At 60.6% G+C, this 16,234-nt stretch overlaps 3 protein-coding genes across 6 annotated transcripts; 2 read left to right on the plus strand and 1 right to left on the minus strand.

Moving 5' to 3' along the window:
- The first annotated feature begins 866 nt into the window (after window positions 1-866).
- KANK3 (KN motif and ankyrin repeat domains 3) lies at window positions 867-12,675 on the plus strand. Of its 4 annotated transcripts, none has more exons than XM_030509370.1 (11): window positions 872-994; window positions 6,392-6,467; window positions 6,750-8,435; window positions 8,587-8,686; window positions 8,827-9,030; window positions 9,474-9,561; window positions 9,832-10,051; window positions 10,322-10,464; window positions 10,657-10,857; window positions 10,943-11,020; window positions 11,251-12,675. In XM_030509370.1, the coding sequence occupies exons 1-11, from the start codon at window positions 905-907 to the stop codon at window positions 11,305-11,307; spliced, it is 2,943 nt and encodes a 980-aa protein (XP_030365230.1). In that variant the 5' UTR covers window positions 872-904; the 3' UTR covers window positions 11,308-12,675. The 4 variants fall into 4 exon arrangements, with proteins under 4 accessions (XP_030365228.1, XP_030365230.1, XP_030365231.1 ...); XM_030509371.1 differs by lacking the exon at window positions 872-994 and adding an exon at window positions 1,911-2,023; XM_030509368.1 differs by having other exon boundaries at window positions 867-994; window positions 9,474-10,051.
- A 1,546-nt stretch (window positions 12,676-14,221) lies between these two features.
- Window positions 14,222-15,131, minus strand: RPS28 (ribosomal protein S28). The gene is made up of 4 exons (XM_030509375.2): window positions 14,937-15,131; window positions 14,650-14,697; window positions 14,445-14,571; window positions 14,222-14,345 (listed from the first exon to the last, which is right to left on the minus strand). The coding sequence occupies exons 1-3, from the start codon at window positions 14,973-14,975 to the stop codon at window positions 14,449-14,451; spliced, it is 210 nt and encodes a 69-aa protein (XP_030365235.1). The 5' UTR covers window positions 14,976-15,131; the 3' UTR covers window positions 14,222-14,345; window positions 14,445-14,448.
- On the plus strand, window positions 15,052-16,119 carry NDUFA7 (NADH:ubiquinone oxidoreductase subunit A7). Its single transcript, XM_030509373.1, has 4 exons — window positions 15,052-15,175; window positions 15,326-15,375; window positions 15,460-15,609; window positions 15,858-16,119. Exons 1-4 carry the CDS (start codon window positions 15,125-15,127, stop codon window positions 15,952-15,954), a joined length of 348 nt encoding a protein of 115 aa, XP_030365233.1. The 5' UTR covers window positions 15,052-15,124; the 3' UTR covers window positions 15,955-16,119.
- The last annotated feature ends 115 nt before the right edge of the window (window positions 16,120-16,234 follow it).

The raw sequence follows: 16,234 nt of genomic DNA on the forward strand, positions 1-16,234 counted from the left end.
GCCAGGCTGAGAGAGCTGGGCTGGGGCAGCCTGGAGAAGAGAAGGCTCCTGAAGGGGAGACCTTAGAGCAGCTCCAGTGCCTAAAGGGGCTCCAGGAAACCTGGAGAGGGGCTTTGGACAAGGGCCTGTAGGGACAGGCCAAGGGGAATGGCTTTAACCTGCCAGAGGGGAGATTGAGATGAGCTCTGAGGCAGAAGCTCTTCCCTGTGAGGGTGCTGAGGCGCTGGCACAGGGTGCCCAGAGAAGCTGTGGCTGCCCCATCCCTGGCAGTGTTCAAGGCCAGGTTGGGCACAGGGGCTTGGAGCAACCTGCTCTAGTGGAAGGTGTCCCTGCTCGTGGCAGGGGGTTGGAGCTGGAGGAGCTTTAAGGTCTCTTCCAGCCCAAACCATGCTGGGATTCCATGATTCTATAAAACCTATGGTTTTATAGAATCAGTGTCAGATCCTTAGTGTCAGAAGTTAGGGCTGTCCCTTGGGTTTAATTCTTTTCAGTCACCAGAGCTTAAAGCCAGAGGAGCCCGACTGGCACAGGGATTTTTGTCATGCCCAAGTGCAGGAATGAGGGACCTGGACGTGGGCCCTTTGTGGACCTCTGAGCCAGAACATGGGGCATGAGCTCTGCAGCAGTTGGACTTCCCTCATCACACCAGGCCTCACCTTTCTGGATGGAGAAGACAAGCCCTGCATGGCTAGGGAGGACCCTAAAGACTACTTAGCCAAGCAGTCAGTGAATTGACAGGAGCAGAGCTATTCTAGACCTGCTTTGGAGACGGAAGGAGGGCATGAAATCACCAAGTTCATTACCACAGGATGCCGGAGAGTCCAAGTATGTAAATGGGTTGGAGAGGGACAAGGTCTGTCGGTGGAAGTAGATCCATCAGCGCTATTAAGGTACTTCCGTCCGGATGCAAACCCTTTCTCAGGAAGCCCCTGAGCTGCCAGCCAGCAGCAGGGAGGGACGCTGGGAAGCACGTCTTGTTTCTCCTGCTCTTCCCGTGAGTAGTGTTACAGAAGAGCCAGTGTGGAAAAATACCCGGGGGGGGTTGGGGGGAGGTTCAGGATCTGAAAAGGGAAAGAAAAAGAAGGAAAAATCCTTGCTGAGGGTTTCAGCATTGGAAGGAGTTGGAGCGGTCAATGAAGGTGTGAAATTGCCAGGGGTCCCTGTGGGATGGAGACAGCCCAGACCTCGCTGAGCACGGGAAGCAGGCGGGGAAGAAAGCTGGCAAGAAAAGGAGACAAACAGCCTGTTGCTGGGACAGGGAAGGGCTGCCAAAACCCCGCGGGGCCAGGCCGGGGAGCCCAGCACAAGACTCCGGGCCGTAGGACAAGGGCAGGCAGTGCGAGGCCATGGGGACCAGGCAGGGTGTGCTGGGGGAGGGTGGTGGGGTGGGAGCTGGATCCCAGCCACCTGCCCGGCCCCGGCCAGCTGAGCTCAGGCAGGGGATCCCTCAACACTGGGATGACATGGACAGGGGATCCCCTTGTCTCCAGGGTGAGCATCCCCCAAGGGAGCAGGGTCAGGACATCCCCATCCCCAGGGGGGAGTGGAGTAAGGGTACCTCAACCCTGGGGTGACCAGGGCAGGGGAACCCCCATACCTGGGGTGAGCAGGGTAGGGGACACCCCCTTCCTGCACTCACTGGGACATCCCTTCCCCAGGGTAACCAGGACAGGGGTGACCAGGGCAGGGAACACTCCCCTTTCTGCACTTACCGGGACACCCCTTCCCCCCGGTGACCGGGACAGGGGATATCCCACCCGGGGGAGGGCCACAGAGACAAGGACCCTCATCCCCGAAGAGGTGCGTGCGGTGGGACCCCCCGCACCGGGGTGAGCGGGGCTCGGGGGCGGTGCCCGTCCCAACCGGGGCCCGGGGGCGCTCCCCGCCCGCTGCCGCCCCGCCCCGGCCCTGCTACCGGCCCGCCCTCGGCCCGGCGGCGCCGCGCTGCAGCCCGAAGCCGCCGGGCCCGGGACGGCGGCCCCGCGTTAGAGCCCGGCTGCAGCCCAGACGCCCGGACGCCGAGGTGAGTGGCAGCGGGACGGGACGGGACCGGACGGGGCGGGGGCTCGTCCCGGTGGCGGAGCCCTGCAGGGCCCCGAAGCCGCCGCCGCCGCCCGGGGCCCGCCGAGGGGCCGCTCGGAGCCGCCGCGACGGGACCGCAGCGGGTTGGGGCGGCCCCGGCATCCCCCGGGGCGGGAGCGCTCCGGGAGCGGGGCTGCTTCCCGTGGCCAGCGAGGAGGGGCCGGGACCGGGACCGGGACCGGGACCGGGACCGTCGGGGCCGGGCTGGGCCGCCCATCGCCCGCTGGCGGGAGCGCGGAGTCCCCGGGAGGTCTCCTGAGACGGGGGTGCGGACGGCTGCGGGCACCCGGGGGCCTATGGGGGAGCTGTGGGGCTCACGGGGGTGCTGGGTACACACAGGGCTGGGGGTGCTGCGGCTCCCTGGGGTACTGGGAGGTGCTTGACGCACCTCAGGGTGCTGGGGACCCACAGGGCACCCCGGCGTGCTGCAGGCCACTCGGGTGCTGCAGGGTTCAGGGTGCTCCTCATGTGCACATGGGGAACCCGACATGGGACCGTGCCTGCACACCCTGAGTGTAAATTTTACCATTTCATCACTTCCTCAGGAGGGTGATTCCAGGCTCTTGGGGCTTGTTCCCAAATCTATTGTCACCAGCACCAAGGGAATCAGGGAGGTGTCGGTGGAAAGTGCTGTTGGGCAGCTGTGGTGAGGGTGCAGGAGTAGTGGTAAATGCTTTCTAGTGGACTATAGAGCTATAGGTGTGATGGGACACATAGAGCTGATCCCTATGTGAGTACATCTGCATAGGGACCTGCCTGCTGTCCAGGCACTGTGTGAGCCTGGGGTGCTGGAGCTGGTGCTCAGCCCAGGCAGCCCCTGCAGCCTCCTGACCAACCGGGCTGCCGGTGACGACAGCTCCAGGAATAACGGCCCAGCCCTGAAATCAGGCTGCTGAGAAGAGGGAAGCGTTTCCCTTCCCCTCCCGAGTCAGCGCCGGCGCACCCACCCACGTGGGATCCAGCTCCTCGGGAGCAGCCCCAGCCTGGACCTCATGGCCGAGGTGGCCTGGGCAAGTGGGCACAGGGATGGTGGGTGGCACGGAGCTCGGGATGTCCCATGCAGCCCCAGAGCAGGGGATGGGGATGGGGTGTGTGCCTGGGAAGATGCCATGAGCCCCCGATTGCTCCCATCCGCACCCAGCGGGTGACACTGCAGGTGATGGGCACACGTGGTGCCTGGCTCGGTGTGAGGATCCCGAATCCCGGCGGGTCGCTGGAGCGGAGGAAGCCGTGTGCTTGCTCAGTGGTTTCCCTTTAACTTTGGAACAACCTCAGCCCCCAGCTTCTGGGCTTATCGCCTGCGCGCAGCTCCGAGGGAAGCGTGCCTGGCTGAGATAAATCAAGTCGCTGGCCAGGGCTACTCTGGACTCTGTTCTTCTCACATTCCTCATGACCTCAGTAGTTTGGCTTTGGGAGGAGAGCTGTGGGGAGCTCTCCTTGTGTCCAGCCTCTGGAGTGGCTCGGGTAAGAAAAAGGACCCGAGGGAGTCCAGGGCTTTAAAAGCAGCACCCCCAGGTCTGTCCCCTGGGGGCTTGGGCACCCCAAGGGGGATTGCCCATGGACCACAAAGCTGGGAGTCCCAGAGGGCTGACTGATCATGGGTACTGGATGGTACCTGAGCTGTGCCCAGCCTGTACCATCCCTCACGTGGCTTTTTATTGGAATCGAGTGGAAAGGCTCCAGTTTTAGACCCAAGTTTCTTATAGGTTGAAGACCAGGTTGGACGGGGCTTTAAGCAACCTGGTTCAGTGGAAGGTGTCCCTGCCTGTGGCTGGGGGTTGGAACTGCGTGGACTTTAAGGTCCCTTCCAACCCAAACCAGGCTGGGATTCTATATTGGCATCGGTATGACAGCAAGACGGGTATATAGAGGTGTGAGTCCAGGGTGAAACAGGTGGCATGGAGCACGAGCGGTCCTCCTGCTCCTGCCCAGCAGCACTTTGCTTTGTACAATCCCTCTTCTCTGTGGAAACACTGGGGCTAGAAACACTTTCGTTCCTTCCAAAGGAAGCTGCAGGATCCCCCTCCCACCTCCAGCCCCAGGGGGTCCCTGTGCACCACCAAGCCCCAGTGCCCAGGAGAATGGCCAAAGCTGCTGAAATCAGCTTTTGGCACCAAACTGGCCAGCAGGGTCTTCCCCATCAGGTCTTCGGCTTAGGTGGAGAGCAGCTTCTCTTTGATGCGATGCCACGGTGATGGCAGGCGGCTGGGGACAAGGCTGGCTTTGTGCCACCAGTGGCTGGGCTGGAGGTGCAGGCACTTAACCCTCTCACCACTGCTGCATTCCAGGGCTGCCTGCCTCCATTGCTCATCCTCACTGGCTCAAATCCAGCCTGGCCACTCACCCAGCCCAGGGCAGTGTGCATGTCACGAGGGATTTGCACATCACAGGGTCCCTGGGGCATATTGCACATGGTTGGGAGCCTGCAGGTCCCATCACCTGGTTTGCCCCTTGGTTTTGGAGCTGGGTGAAAGCAGAAGCTCCTGCCCTGGGTCCAGCTCATCCCATCGGACAAGTGGTGGGGACCTGGAGCTGCAGGAGAACGTCCGCTGGCTTCGGGGACGGGCAGCGCAGCCATGCGGTTGCTGTTGGCATCGGCTGGAGCGGTAGGATGAGGTGGACGAGGGGGACGGGGAGAAGGCACCTTTGCTGCACGCAGATGTCCGTCAGAGGCAGTTTTCCTGGCGAGGCCCCAGGCAGCTCCATACCCGGCGGAAGGGAGCTGCCGGCCGCTTCCCCCGAGGAAACGCACCCGCTGGCTCCGGCTCCTGCTGCTCTCCCTCTTCCTCCCGTTTGATTCCTGGTGTGCACCGAGTCCGGCGGGAAGTTTGTCCTGGCCCCAGCGCTGTTTAATTACCTGGAGCGAGGGCCGTGTGGAGGAGGAAGCGGCTGCTTCCCAGAGAGGAGGGATTAGACCGAGAGGGGGATGTGCAGATCCTTCTATGCACAAAGGCAGCACAGGAATGATGGGGTAGCAGCGTAGAGCTGGCGTGTTCCCAAGGGAAGTGGAAGGGGTGCTGGCATGGAGCAGGGATGAACACTTACAGGGATGGGGCATCCACAGCTTCTCAGGTTGTTCAAGGCCAGGTTGGACACAGGGGCTTGGAGCAACCTGCTCTAGTGGAAGGTGTCCCTGCCTGTGGCAGAGGCTTGGAACTGGCAGAGCTTTAAGGTCCCTTCCAATCCAAACCAGGCTGGGATTCTGTGATCTGGGGCTGGATGCGGGTGTTTCTCCACAGCCAAGGCTGGATCCCTCACCCTCCTCAGGGCAGCTTTAAGCTTCTGCTTCCCTTAACGCTGTTCCTTGGCTGCCTTTCCTCTGTGGCATGCTTCCTCCTCTGCTTTCTTCCCAAAATAGCCTGGTGCCAAATGCTTTCCCTGCCAACAGCTGCCCAGCCCCACGGCCACTTGTGCCCCACAGGACCATGTGTATCCCTGGAGGGTGATGTTGTGCCCAGCAGCTGCGAGTGCTCCCAGGGTGCTGTTTGCCCCCATCCCACTCCCACCAGGACCATTCCACACCCAGGCCCCAGCACCCAGATGCTGTGGCAGGTCTCAGATGAAGGCTCACATCTGGCAGCATCCACAGCCCTGAGCTCACCCCTGCAGCGCAGTTGCATCCCGCTGGCTCTCCTCCGGTGTGCCTATTGCCTGGCTCCTGGGAAAACCAGGCTCCCATTCCATTCCTCCATGCCTTAGAGAATCATAGAATCACAGAATGGTTTGGGTTGGAAGGGACCTTAAAGCTCCTCCAGTCTCAACCCCCTGCCTCAGGCAGGGACACCTTCCACTAGAGCAGGTTGCTCCAAGCCCCTGTGTCCAACCTGGCCTTGAACACTGCCAGGGATGGGGCAGCCACAGCTTCCTTGGACAGCCTGTTCCAGTGCCTCAGCACTCACAGTGAAGAATGGTGCTGGCAGCTGCTTGCGGTCAAATGGCTTTCAAAAGCATCCAATTCCTTTATCCAAAGGCAACTTCTCCACTGAGAATCACACCCATAAAGGCCTCAGCCTCTTTTCCTTCCCAGCCCGCTCCCCCGGGCTCTGAGTTATGACTCGGCACCCTCGGAGCTGGCACCGTGACCATCCCAGGCTGTGAAGCATTCCTTAAATGTACAAACAATTCCGGCCCCACCGGCAACACCGCAGCAGCCGCCTCAAGCTTCAGCCCCGCGTCACCAAGGCTGGTGGGGGGCCAGGGGGGTCCATGGGGTGCCCCCCGGTTGGGAGGCAGTGGTTTGTGGCCATGTAGGGCTCATCGGTCTCTGGTTTGTCAGGTTTTGCTGGATGTGGTCCCATTCTTTGTGCAGGTTGATGGTTCCCTGGTCAGCAGCATTCCTTGGGAGAAGATGGCTCAGCCTGCACCTCTGAACCAGAACCTCCCAGGTAAATGGGACTGGGGTGGTCACAGGGCAGCAGAAGCAATGGGAAGGGAATGGTAGGGCTGAGCTATCCAGTCCCATCCCAATGGGCTTCCTCACCTTAGCACCAAACCCAGCATGGAGCAAGTACCCTGGGACACCCCAACGGCCCTGAGGATGCTGGGGATGGTCCATCTGGTCCATCATGGTAGGGAGTGGGGCTGCAGGCTGCGATTCTCAGTATAACCCAGTTGGAAAAGCCTGTCTCCACCAGGTCCCTGCCCAACCATCCCTGCTTCTCTTGCAGATCTCGGTGGCCCATTCTTGTACCGGGACCAGGACAATGGGGAGAAGAGCTCGTATTCCGTGGAAACCCCTTACGGCTTCCTCCTGGACCTGGATTTCCTGAAGTATGTCGATGACATCGAAAGTGGCCAAACGCTCAAGAAAGTGCCACTGCCCCGGAGGGCGAAAGGGCCGCGGCAGCCCCCCAGCACCCTGCGCAGCCCCAGCAGCCATGCCAGTGCCTGGACCTCCACCGAGTCCCTGGCCTCCACAGCCAGCGAGGACGGCAGGACACTGCTGCTGTCCCCGCACGGCCGCACAGCCCTGGACCCCCCGAGCAAACCGGCCTCACATCCCATCTCGCCGCCACCGCTGCGGCTGCTCCCACCTCCCACCCGCAAGTGCGGGCTGAGGAACCCATGCGTGGAGAAGACGCTGCTGGAGACGAGCCGGAGGCTGGAGCAGGAGCAGGACAGGGCTGGTCTCTGCCATGGCGGCACATCGGGACCCCCATGTCAGCCCCTGCCATGGGTGCCGGGGGAGGGCTGGGGCCGGGGCAGCCCCGGCAGCTCGGGACGCAGCACGCCGGCCGCGGGGCTCGGCACTGCCCCGCTGCAGCACGTGCGGGAGCAGATGGCCGCAGCCCTGCGGCAGCTCCGGGACCTGGAGGAGCAGGTGAAAACCATCCCCCTCCTGGAGATGCAGATCTGTGAGCTCAAGAGGGAGAAGACGAAGCTGATGGAGAAGCTGTCGGTAGAGCCCAGTGAGGCTTTGAGACATCCCTCTGGCTCTGAGGTGGTGGCAGGGGGTGAGGAGCTGCCCCAAGTGGGGTCAGAGCGTGAAGCGGAGCCGGCAAAAGGGCGAGTGAGCAAGATCGTGGAGCTGAGGAAGCTGACGGAGAAGCTGGCTGTGCCGGAGCGGGGCGGCAGGGCTTGGCCAGGCAGGAGCCCCAGGGCTGCCGAGAGGCCCATGTGCCGCTCCGTGGCGGTGGGCGAGGACCGGGCCATGACTGACGCCATCTTCTACTACCGGTCACAACAAGAGGGCAGTGACATTCCGGACAGCGGGACAAGGGAGCGCAGGGACGCGTCCGTGTGGGTGCTGGAGTCCTCACTCGGGGTGGCCAGTGAGGCGGAGCAGGAGCTGGAGCTGCTGCAGCAGACGGTGGGGCACCAGAAGGAGGTGATCGCGCTGATGGAGGGGCACCTGCGGGAGGCCACGCGGGAGCTGGAGGAGCTGCGGCGCGAGGTATGCGCCCGCCGGCCCCGTGCGCGGCTGGACAAGGAGGTGATGGCCAAGCCGCGGGTGGCCGAGGCGCTGGTGGAGGCCGTGGTGGCCACGCGGAGCCGGGCGGCCGGTGATCCGCCGCAGATGGTGGAGGCAGGCGTGGAGTGCTGCCCGCCGACCGCGTGCACCGCCGTGAGCTGCCGCCCCGACGCGCGGGATGTGGCCGTCGGACCTAATTCGGCTGCGAGGAGCGAGGACAAGGGCAGCCAGACCGACACGGGCAGCACTGGCACGGTGGGAGAGGAGATGGAGCCCAGTGCAGGTGACACCCCAGATGGTCCCTTGGCACAGGGTACAGGAGCGATGGAGGGGACACAGCAGAGCAGCTCAACCACCGGGGCAGGCACAGCAGAGGTGACACACAGCAGCCAGAATCCATCCCCAGCACGGGATGGTGGAGCTATCCCAGGCCCTGTGGCTGGTGAGTTGGTGCCAAGGATAACACCAGGGAGAGGGGTGTTTCTGCTGGGGACAGCCCTGTGCCACAGCAGCTGCCTGCACTCAGACCATGTCCCTTCGATGGAGTCTGGCAGGTTCGTGGTGCCCCTGACACCCATATCTCTACCCCCCAGGAGCCCTGAAGTCCATCATGAAGAAGCGGGATGGTGCCCCCAGGAGCAAGGCCGAAGGCAGCAAGAAGAGCCTGCAGTTTGTGGGCGTGCTGAACGGGGAGTACGTGCTGAGGGGCTCCTGGCACCCCCCTGGACCAGCCCCAGACCCCAGCATTCCTGTCCTGGGGGCAGTGCCAATGGGGGGACTTGAGGGGATCAGCTGGGTGCCACATTGCCACTGAGCATCCTCCCTCCACACAGGTATGAGAGCACATCCAGTGAGGAGGAGGAGGAGGAGGAAGGAGACAGCTCCTCTGAGAAGGCTTCAGCCGACAGCTCTGACAGTGATGAGCAAGGGGACACTGAAACCTCAGATGAAGAAGCCAGGGAAGGGGAGTGTGAGCCAGGACAGGAGCGCGAAGGGGACAGTGTGACCCTGCTGGAGCCCACTGAGGTGAAGGAGAAGTAAGTGCTAATGAGGCAGTGAGGAAGGCTCCATCACCCCGTGTGGTTTGAGTGCAGCCAATGGGGCAAAACATGTTCAGCTCCTGCAAAAAACCATTCAGCAGGAAAAAAGCTTTCCAGCTTCTTGGGTCTGCTGAGGAAAGCATGAGAGCGAGGCCCCAGATGCCTCTTTGCTGAAGAGTTTGGAGGGGGACAAAAAAAACACCCCAAAACCAAAAACCCAACAGTCCTTAATGGCATTTATGGCTTAAATATGGGTAGATCGTGCCTCAGCTCAACCCTATAAGCCCAGCTCTGCAAGGGTTTGCAGAGGCTGAAGCTGCTGGGTGCAGCCATGGAGCTCATGGAGGGTTGGAGGCATGACGGAGTGGAACAAAACCTCGATGGAGTGACTTGGGGTGCCCTTTGGTGGGGTGATGCAGCCCCTCTCGTGCTCTCCCCAGGTTCGAGCTGAGCCCCAGGATGCGGGAGGCCTGCCTCATCGTCAAGACCCACCTGGGCCACCCCGGGGCCACCAAGAGCAAAGAGGTGGTGAGTGGGGTGCTACGGGGTGGGATGGCTGCTGGCGTCGCCCAGAGATGGGCCAGCAAAGCCCAGCTCAGCACCTTCCCCCAAAACACAGCCCTTTGCTCCACGCTTTGTCCCAGATACCCAAACCCCAGCTCAGCTCAGGCCATCTCAGCGGGAGTTTGGGGTTTCAGGGTCCTGCCTTCACCCCATTCCCCTCTGGAGCTGGATTTCTGCTCCCCACTGGGGCTGGGGGGTGCAGGGCCCCAGCTCAGCCCCTCTTGCTGCCCACAGCTTGCCAGCAGCAGCCTGGTCCTGCAGGAGTGGTTCCGTCTGTCCAGCCAGAAGTCCTCTGTGCCCGACATGGTGGCCAACCACCTCCTGGCCTTTGCCGAGGTGTCGCCAGCTCTCTTGGCCCACGTGGTGAACCTGGCGGATGGGAATGGCAACACAGCCCTGCACTACAGCGTCTCCCACTCCAACTTCCACATCGTGCAGCTGCTGCTGGACACAGGTCAGTGCTTCCCACCCCGACAAATGTCCCCCTGCCACCACCCCGCTCACGTCCTGGCCATGCCAGGCATGGGAGACAAGTGCCAGCAGCAGGGAGAGCTGCCCTGGGCTGTGTCCATGCATGTGCGGGGAGGCGGGGAGTCACCCGAGCCCTTGTGGAGCCCAGATTTGATGGGAGGGAACCCATCAGCAGGCCATGGGACAGCTCGCAGCACCCTGGGCAGGGTGGGAACCAGCCTCGCAGCACCCTGAGCTCTGCCCATGCCCACAGGGGTCTGTAACGTGGACCACCAGAACAAAGCTGGCTACACAGCCCTCATGCTGGCAGCGCTGGCAGCCGTCGAGCAGGAGGATGACATGAACATGGTCAGGAGGCTCTTCAGCATGGGCAACGTCAACGCCAAGGCCAGCCAGGTTGGTGCATCGCATCCCGACCCTCACTGCATCACCAAGGGCCACAGTTGGCTCTTCCAAGGACAGCTCCAGAACCTGGAGGGGCTGGTACTGCATTAGGAGCTCCTCGCAGCGTGGTCCTTGCTTGGGGCACTGGGATGAGCGGGTGGCCTGGCCAGGAAGGCCCCGCTGGCATTGTCCCTTGCCTCGCAGGCCGGGCAGACAGCGCTGATGCTGGCTGTGAGCCACGGCCGGCAGGAGATGGTGGAGGCTCTGCTTGCCTGTGGAGCTGATGTGAACCTGCAGGATGAGGAGGGCTCCACGGCGCTGATGTGTGCCTGTGAGCACGGGCGTGTGGAGACCGTGAAGCTGCTGCTGGCTCAGCCCACCTGCGACGTCTCCATCGTGGACAGTGTAAGCCTCTGGGGCCTGGGCACGTTCAGCCACCTGCATCCTGCCCCCCAGACCTCTTCCCAAGGGCTCTCCTTTCTGTTTTCAGGATGGGAACAACGCCGTTGCCATCGCGCTGGAGGCTGGTCACAGCAACATCGCTGTGCTCCTCTATGCCCATCTCAACGTGAGTACCAGAGGTGGCACCAGCTCGGCTGCAGGCAGTAGGGCTGTGACAAGGGCAAGAGCAGAGCACCCCGAGTGTGGGCTGTGACGGGGGCAAGAGCAGAGCACCCCGAGTGCCAAACGCTCGCTGCATCCTCAGCAGCAGGGTACCGGCCTGGCTGGCCCCGACTGGGAGTTGCTGGGGTGACACTGTGTGACCTTGGAGTGACGTTGACTCTGCTCTCTCTGCAGCAGGGGACATCACCGACAGCCACCAAGAGCCCTGGGGGCCCAAAGAAACCAAATTAGAGCGACCTCAGGAGCCAGCCCTCAGCACCAGGCTATGGTTTATGTCCCCCTCACCTGCTGAATCATGCCCTGCAGATGCTTTAACCCTCCTGTCACAGAGTATGCGCTGCCCCTGGGCCTCACCACTGCTGGAAGCAGCCCGTGCACGGCCACCTTGCTCCACCAAGTGACAGAGGAGGCAAGCATCAAGCGACCCGGGGTGGGAAACAATGAGCAGAAGTTGGCCCCATCCCCTCTGCTCCCCATCAGCCCTGCACTGCCTCGGAGCCCTTTGCAAGTCCTTCCCTCACTGGACCAGCAGCAACCAAACCCAGCAGAAGTGGCACATGGTTCCTGGTCTCTCTTGGCCAGCTCCTGGCAGCTCTGGGGAAGAGTAGAGCTGGTGACAAGGAGCAGGGCTCCTGGACCCTGCTGTGCTGCATGGTGCCAGGGGGAAGCTCAGCAGCCACAAGACACAAACCCACTGGTCAGTGCTGCCTGGACATGGCCTGGGAGCAATTCCAGACTGAAATACTGCTCCTTCTCTTCTGGCATTTCCTTTCCTGGCTGAAATCTGATTATTTTTTTCCCCTAGCACATGCACACAAAGCAAAAAGTATTATATTGCTTAGTCAAACGGATGGAGTTGAACAAGAAAGCACTTGGTGATTTGATGTGCAAAAGTGCTGAGCACCCAGGGGTGCCACCGAGCTGACAGGAGGGGGCCGAGTCATGAATGCATTTAGGGACATTTAAGATGCCCCACACAAGGAGCAGGGACCTCCTCCCAAGGGAAACAGTCAGTAGCCACTTCCTGTGAAGGCAACCAGAGCCCCAACCAAGCCCCTCTGCCCACTTTCCTTCCCAAAGGGGCCAAGAGCAGCTCCTGTAGCTCCAGGGAAAAAAAGATGGGCAAGAAGAGCTCAGAGGAAGCTCTAGAGAAGGACACGTATGTCAGAGGACCAGTGTGTGAACGTGTGTGCACCAGGCAGGGTGAGGACAGACAAGGAAAGCCCTAAGGACTGGGAGGGAAAAGGAAAAGGGTTTTGCATGTGAAGCTGGCTCTGCTCTGAATCCTTCACGGAGGTGACATGTCACAGCCCCCATTTCTGCTCCTTGGCTCCCCAGCATCACTCTGACCCCGCCAGGCCTGGTCTGAGCCGTGCTGTGAGCTGGGAAATGCTCCCAGGAAACTGGTTGCAGTTGACACGCCGCTGTGCTGGCAATGGGCCTGTCTCAGCTTTGCACTGAAGTTAACACACAGCGCTCACAGCCTCCCTCTGCACTACTCTGGATGTACTCCGTACTCACTGCTTTGGTCTCACAGGTTTGGTTACTGATGTCTATTTTTAAGATACAAATAAAAGTTTGAAGTAAAATTATTTTGAACTCTTGCAGTGACCCAGCAGCAGTCTCTGGCTCAAGCTAAAACCCTTCAGCAGAGGGACAGCCTGGCACAGCCCTCCCATTCCCATTCTTTCCCTGCAAGTTTATGGACTGGCTACATGTATCAGTCAGTTTATTTCCACCCAAAATGTCCCAGTCTTTTGGGTCATGGCATCTTCTGTCCTGTTTCACTCCACAGGACCAAGCAGGATGCCAGCACCAGATGTGGCCCTTTATTACCCTTGGTTCCTGCTGGTGCTCCGATATTAAGCTGTATTATCATCATCAGTTTGAGTGGGGATGCAAAGTCACCTCCCTCCTCACGTGGCCAAGGACCACGCTGACCCCACAGTGATATTTGGGAAGGGCTTCAGCTGCTCTGAGCCACCCCCATGGCAAGTTGACATTGTCTGGCACCAACTCACAGCTGAAGCCTCCTGCCTGGTCACTCAGCACAGCCAGGGCCTGGTCATGCTGAGGCTGTGCAGGGAACACACAGCAGCAAGAGAAGTAAACTCTGAGGCATCACATGAACCAGAGGAGCACAGACTCACCTGATGCCCTGAAACTGAACCACTACCAAAGAATCAAGACCTAGATCAAGCAACACCACAAGCACATATCAACAGGGGCTTTCTCCAGAGCACTAAATCCTCCTTAGGCTGCCCATGACTTGACCAGGGCACAACTAACAACCTGCAGGAGGGAAAACAAACCCAACCAACCACTCTTTCACCAGCCCCAACAGCAATCCTCACTGTCTGCCAAGCTCAAACATCTATTCCAGGAGTGCTCTCCTCAGCTCCAGGTACTCAAACCCTCAATCCCACCTACTCTTGAGGTGCCTTAATCAAGTTCAGGACGTTGAAGGATGAAGAACACTCCCAGCAGAGACCACAGGACCAGGAGCTGCAGACTTGACTGGGTTCAAACACACCACAAACCAGCATCACTCTACTACCAGATGGAAAGCACCAGCACTTAAAAACAAGCCCTCAGACCATAACAGTTTTCAGGTTCATTCCTCGTCCTTTCAGCGTTACTTTCACTTCAGCTAATAGATACCAATAAATCTTTCTAGCTGACTTCTTACTGGAAGGGAAAACTGAGGAAGAACATAAGTAAGACTGACTTGCCAACTCCTCTAAGAGGAGACAAGCACTCTCTTTGAGAGTGATTGCCAGGAAAGACAGCAAATAGGTGTATTTATAGAACTGCTTACTGAGTACAGAAGGACAAAAGCAGCCAGCTGTTCTTTGCAAGCTGACTTTGAACTTGTACTTCAATTCCACAGAAGACCAATAAGTTCAGCAGTGTCACTTTACCGGTTATATGCAGAATTCTTACCAGAAAAACAGGGATTGAGATTGCTGTAATCAAAACAGTTATTTTTGTTGTGACAGGTCAATAAAAGTGCAAGAACAGAGCAATACTACAATGAAGGCAGCACGTGTAACCCCAGGAATAAGCAGGGTGTGCTTTTGTTCCTCTGCTGGACCCAGCAACAAGAAGTGCATGCACAAATACTGAGACCAATGGAGCACTCACACATTGGGTAAGCGAGACCTTTATTGCAGCAACACAACTGCCACACTCCTCTCCATCCATGACCTGCATCCAGCCGAGCAGATGGCAACCGGCCACCCCAAGCACACGCAGCCAGCCTTCATCACCTGGAACAGAACAATGGAGGCCATGGTGGTTTAAGGAGCAGTAGGAGGCCACTGATGCTAAAGAGGCAGCCCCGGGCTCACCGGTAGCCCCACACTCACCAGCTCAGCGCAGCCGCCGGGCCTCACGCTCCGACTCCAGCAGCGTGAGGACGTCGCCCTCCCGCACCGGCCCCTTGACGTTGCGGATGATGGAGCGGCTCGTGTCATCCATGAACTCCACACGCACCTGCGGGGTGAGAAGGTGTCAGCCCAGCGTGTGATGGCCCCGCTCCCAGCCAGCCCCAACCCGCCCGGGCCCCCTCACCTGTGTACACTGCCCCTGGGAGCCGGTCCGGCCCAGCACCTTGGTCACCTGCGGGGAGAGCAGAGCATGAGCACACAGCCCCGGCCCGCCCCGGCCGTGCTCCCACTCCCCCCCAGCGCAGGCGCTGGCCCCACTCTCACAGACCTGCTCTCGCCTCCCAGGCCCCGCTCACACCAGGACCCGCCGCTTTCGCCTCCGTCCTCACTCGCACCAAGGCCCACTCTCACACCAGACCCAGACCAGCCCGCTCCGCTCGCCCCGGCCCCGCTCCGCTCGCCCCGGCCCACCCTGGCCAACTTGATGGGCTGCACCCGACTCGTGTCCATGGCGGCTCCGCAGCGAGCGCGAAAGGGGCGGAGCCTCTCCCTCGCCGCTTTATATAAGCGCCAAGTCTCGCGAGACCCAGCGTGCCCCGCGCGCTCCCGGCATCTCCCCTGCCTGGTCCCCCCCGTCGCCGTCCTTCACCGCGGCCAAGATGGCGACGGCCACGAGCATCATCCGGCGCCTGCGGAACTTCCTGGCGGGGGTAAGCGCGGCCCCGGCCGCTGCGGCTCGGCGGGACCCGGCCCCGCGCACCCCTGCGGGCCGCTGCCCTGCGCTCCCGGCCCCGCCGAGCCCCCGTCCCAGGGCAGTGGGCCGCGGCACGGCGTGAGACGATGTCGCCTCTGCCTTGCAGCGGGACATCCAGGCCAAGCTGCCGCTGCGCTACACGGAGATCGCCAAGAGGTGCCGCCGGGGCGGGCCGGGCCGCGGGGCTGAGCGCCGCGGGTCGCCGCCTCACTGACGCTCCGCGCCCGTTCTCTGCACTAGAACACAGCCGCCGCCTCGGCTGCCGGTGGGGCCCAGCCACAAGTTCGCCGATAACTACTACTGCCTCCGGGACGGGCGCCGGGAGTCCTTCCCGCCCATCGTGGTGGCGGCTGCACGGAAAACCCTCGCCGCGGGGGCTCAAGCTGGCGGGTAGGTTGGACGCGCTCGGTGCCGCAGTGCTGGGAGCTGAGCAAGTTTGAGTCTGCTTTATCGGCACCAGAAACGCAAAGCTCTTCCAGCGAGCAGTGTGGGAGCCCTAGGCTGGTAGGAGAGCTCCGTGTCTGTATCTCTTGAATAAGCGGGGGCTGGAAGTTGATATAACAAATCCCTTTAGCGCTAATGAAACCAGTTCGGATCAAATCCAAGTCTGACCTTCAAACCCTCTTCTCCTTCTTCAGTTCAGACTCTGCGGTGGCAACAGCTGAGAAAAAACCGGTGACACCAGGACCAGCTTTGAAGAAGTGGGAAATCTCGAAAGACCAACCCTATTTGTGAGGAATAAACACGGTGAGATTGCACATACAGACCCCAGGTCATCACAAAGCAGCTCCCTGGTGGGAGTTGCACTGGGTTTTGCTTCAGTGACGCTGCACAGGACTTGTTCCAGCGCTGCTGCTGTGTGAATAATAAATGTATTTAAAGTTGTGATCAGCCCCCACACCCCTTTTTGTCTGTCCTGTTTGAATTACCCGAATTACTGCTCTTTAATACTGTTTGGGGTGTAGGGTTTTATTGGGGGAACAGCAGCACGAATCTGAGTGTGGGTTAGAGCTAC

This window comes from Strigops habroptila, chromosome 20, assembly GCF_004027225.2.
Source record: "Strigops habroptila isolate Jane chromosome 20, bStrHab1.2.pri, whole genome shotgun sequence".
Taxonomy (NCBI): domain Eukaryota; kingdom Metazoa; phylum Chordata; class Aves; order Psittaciformes; family Psittacidae; genus Strigops; species Strigops habroptila.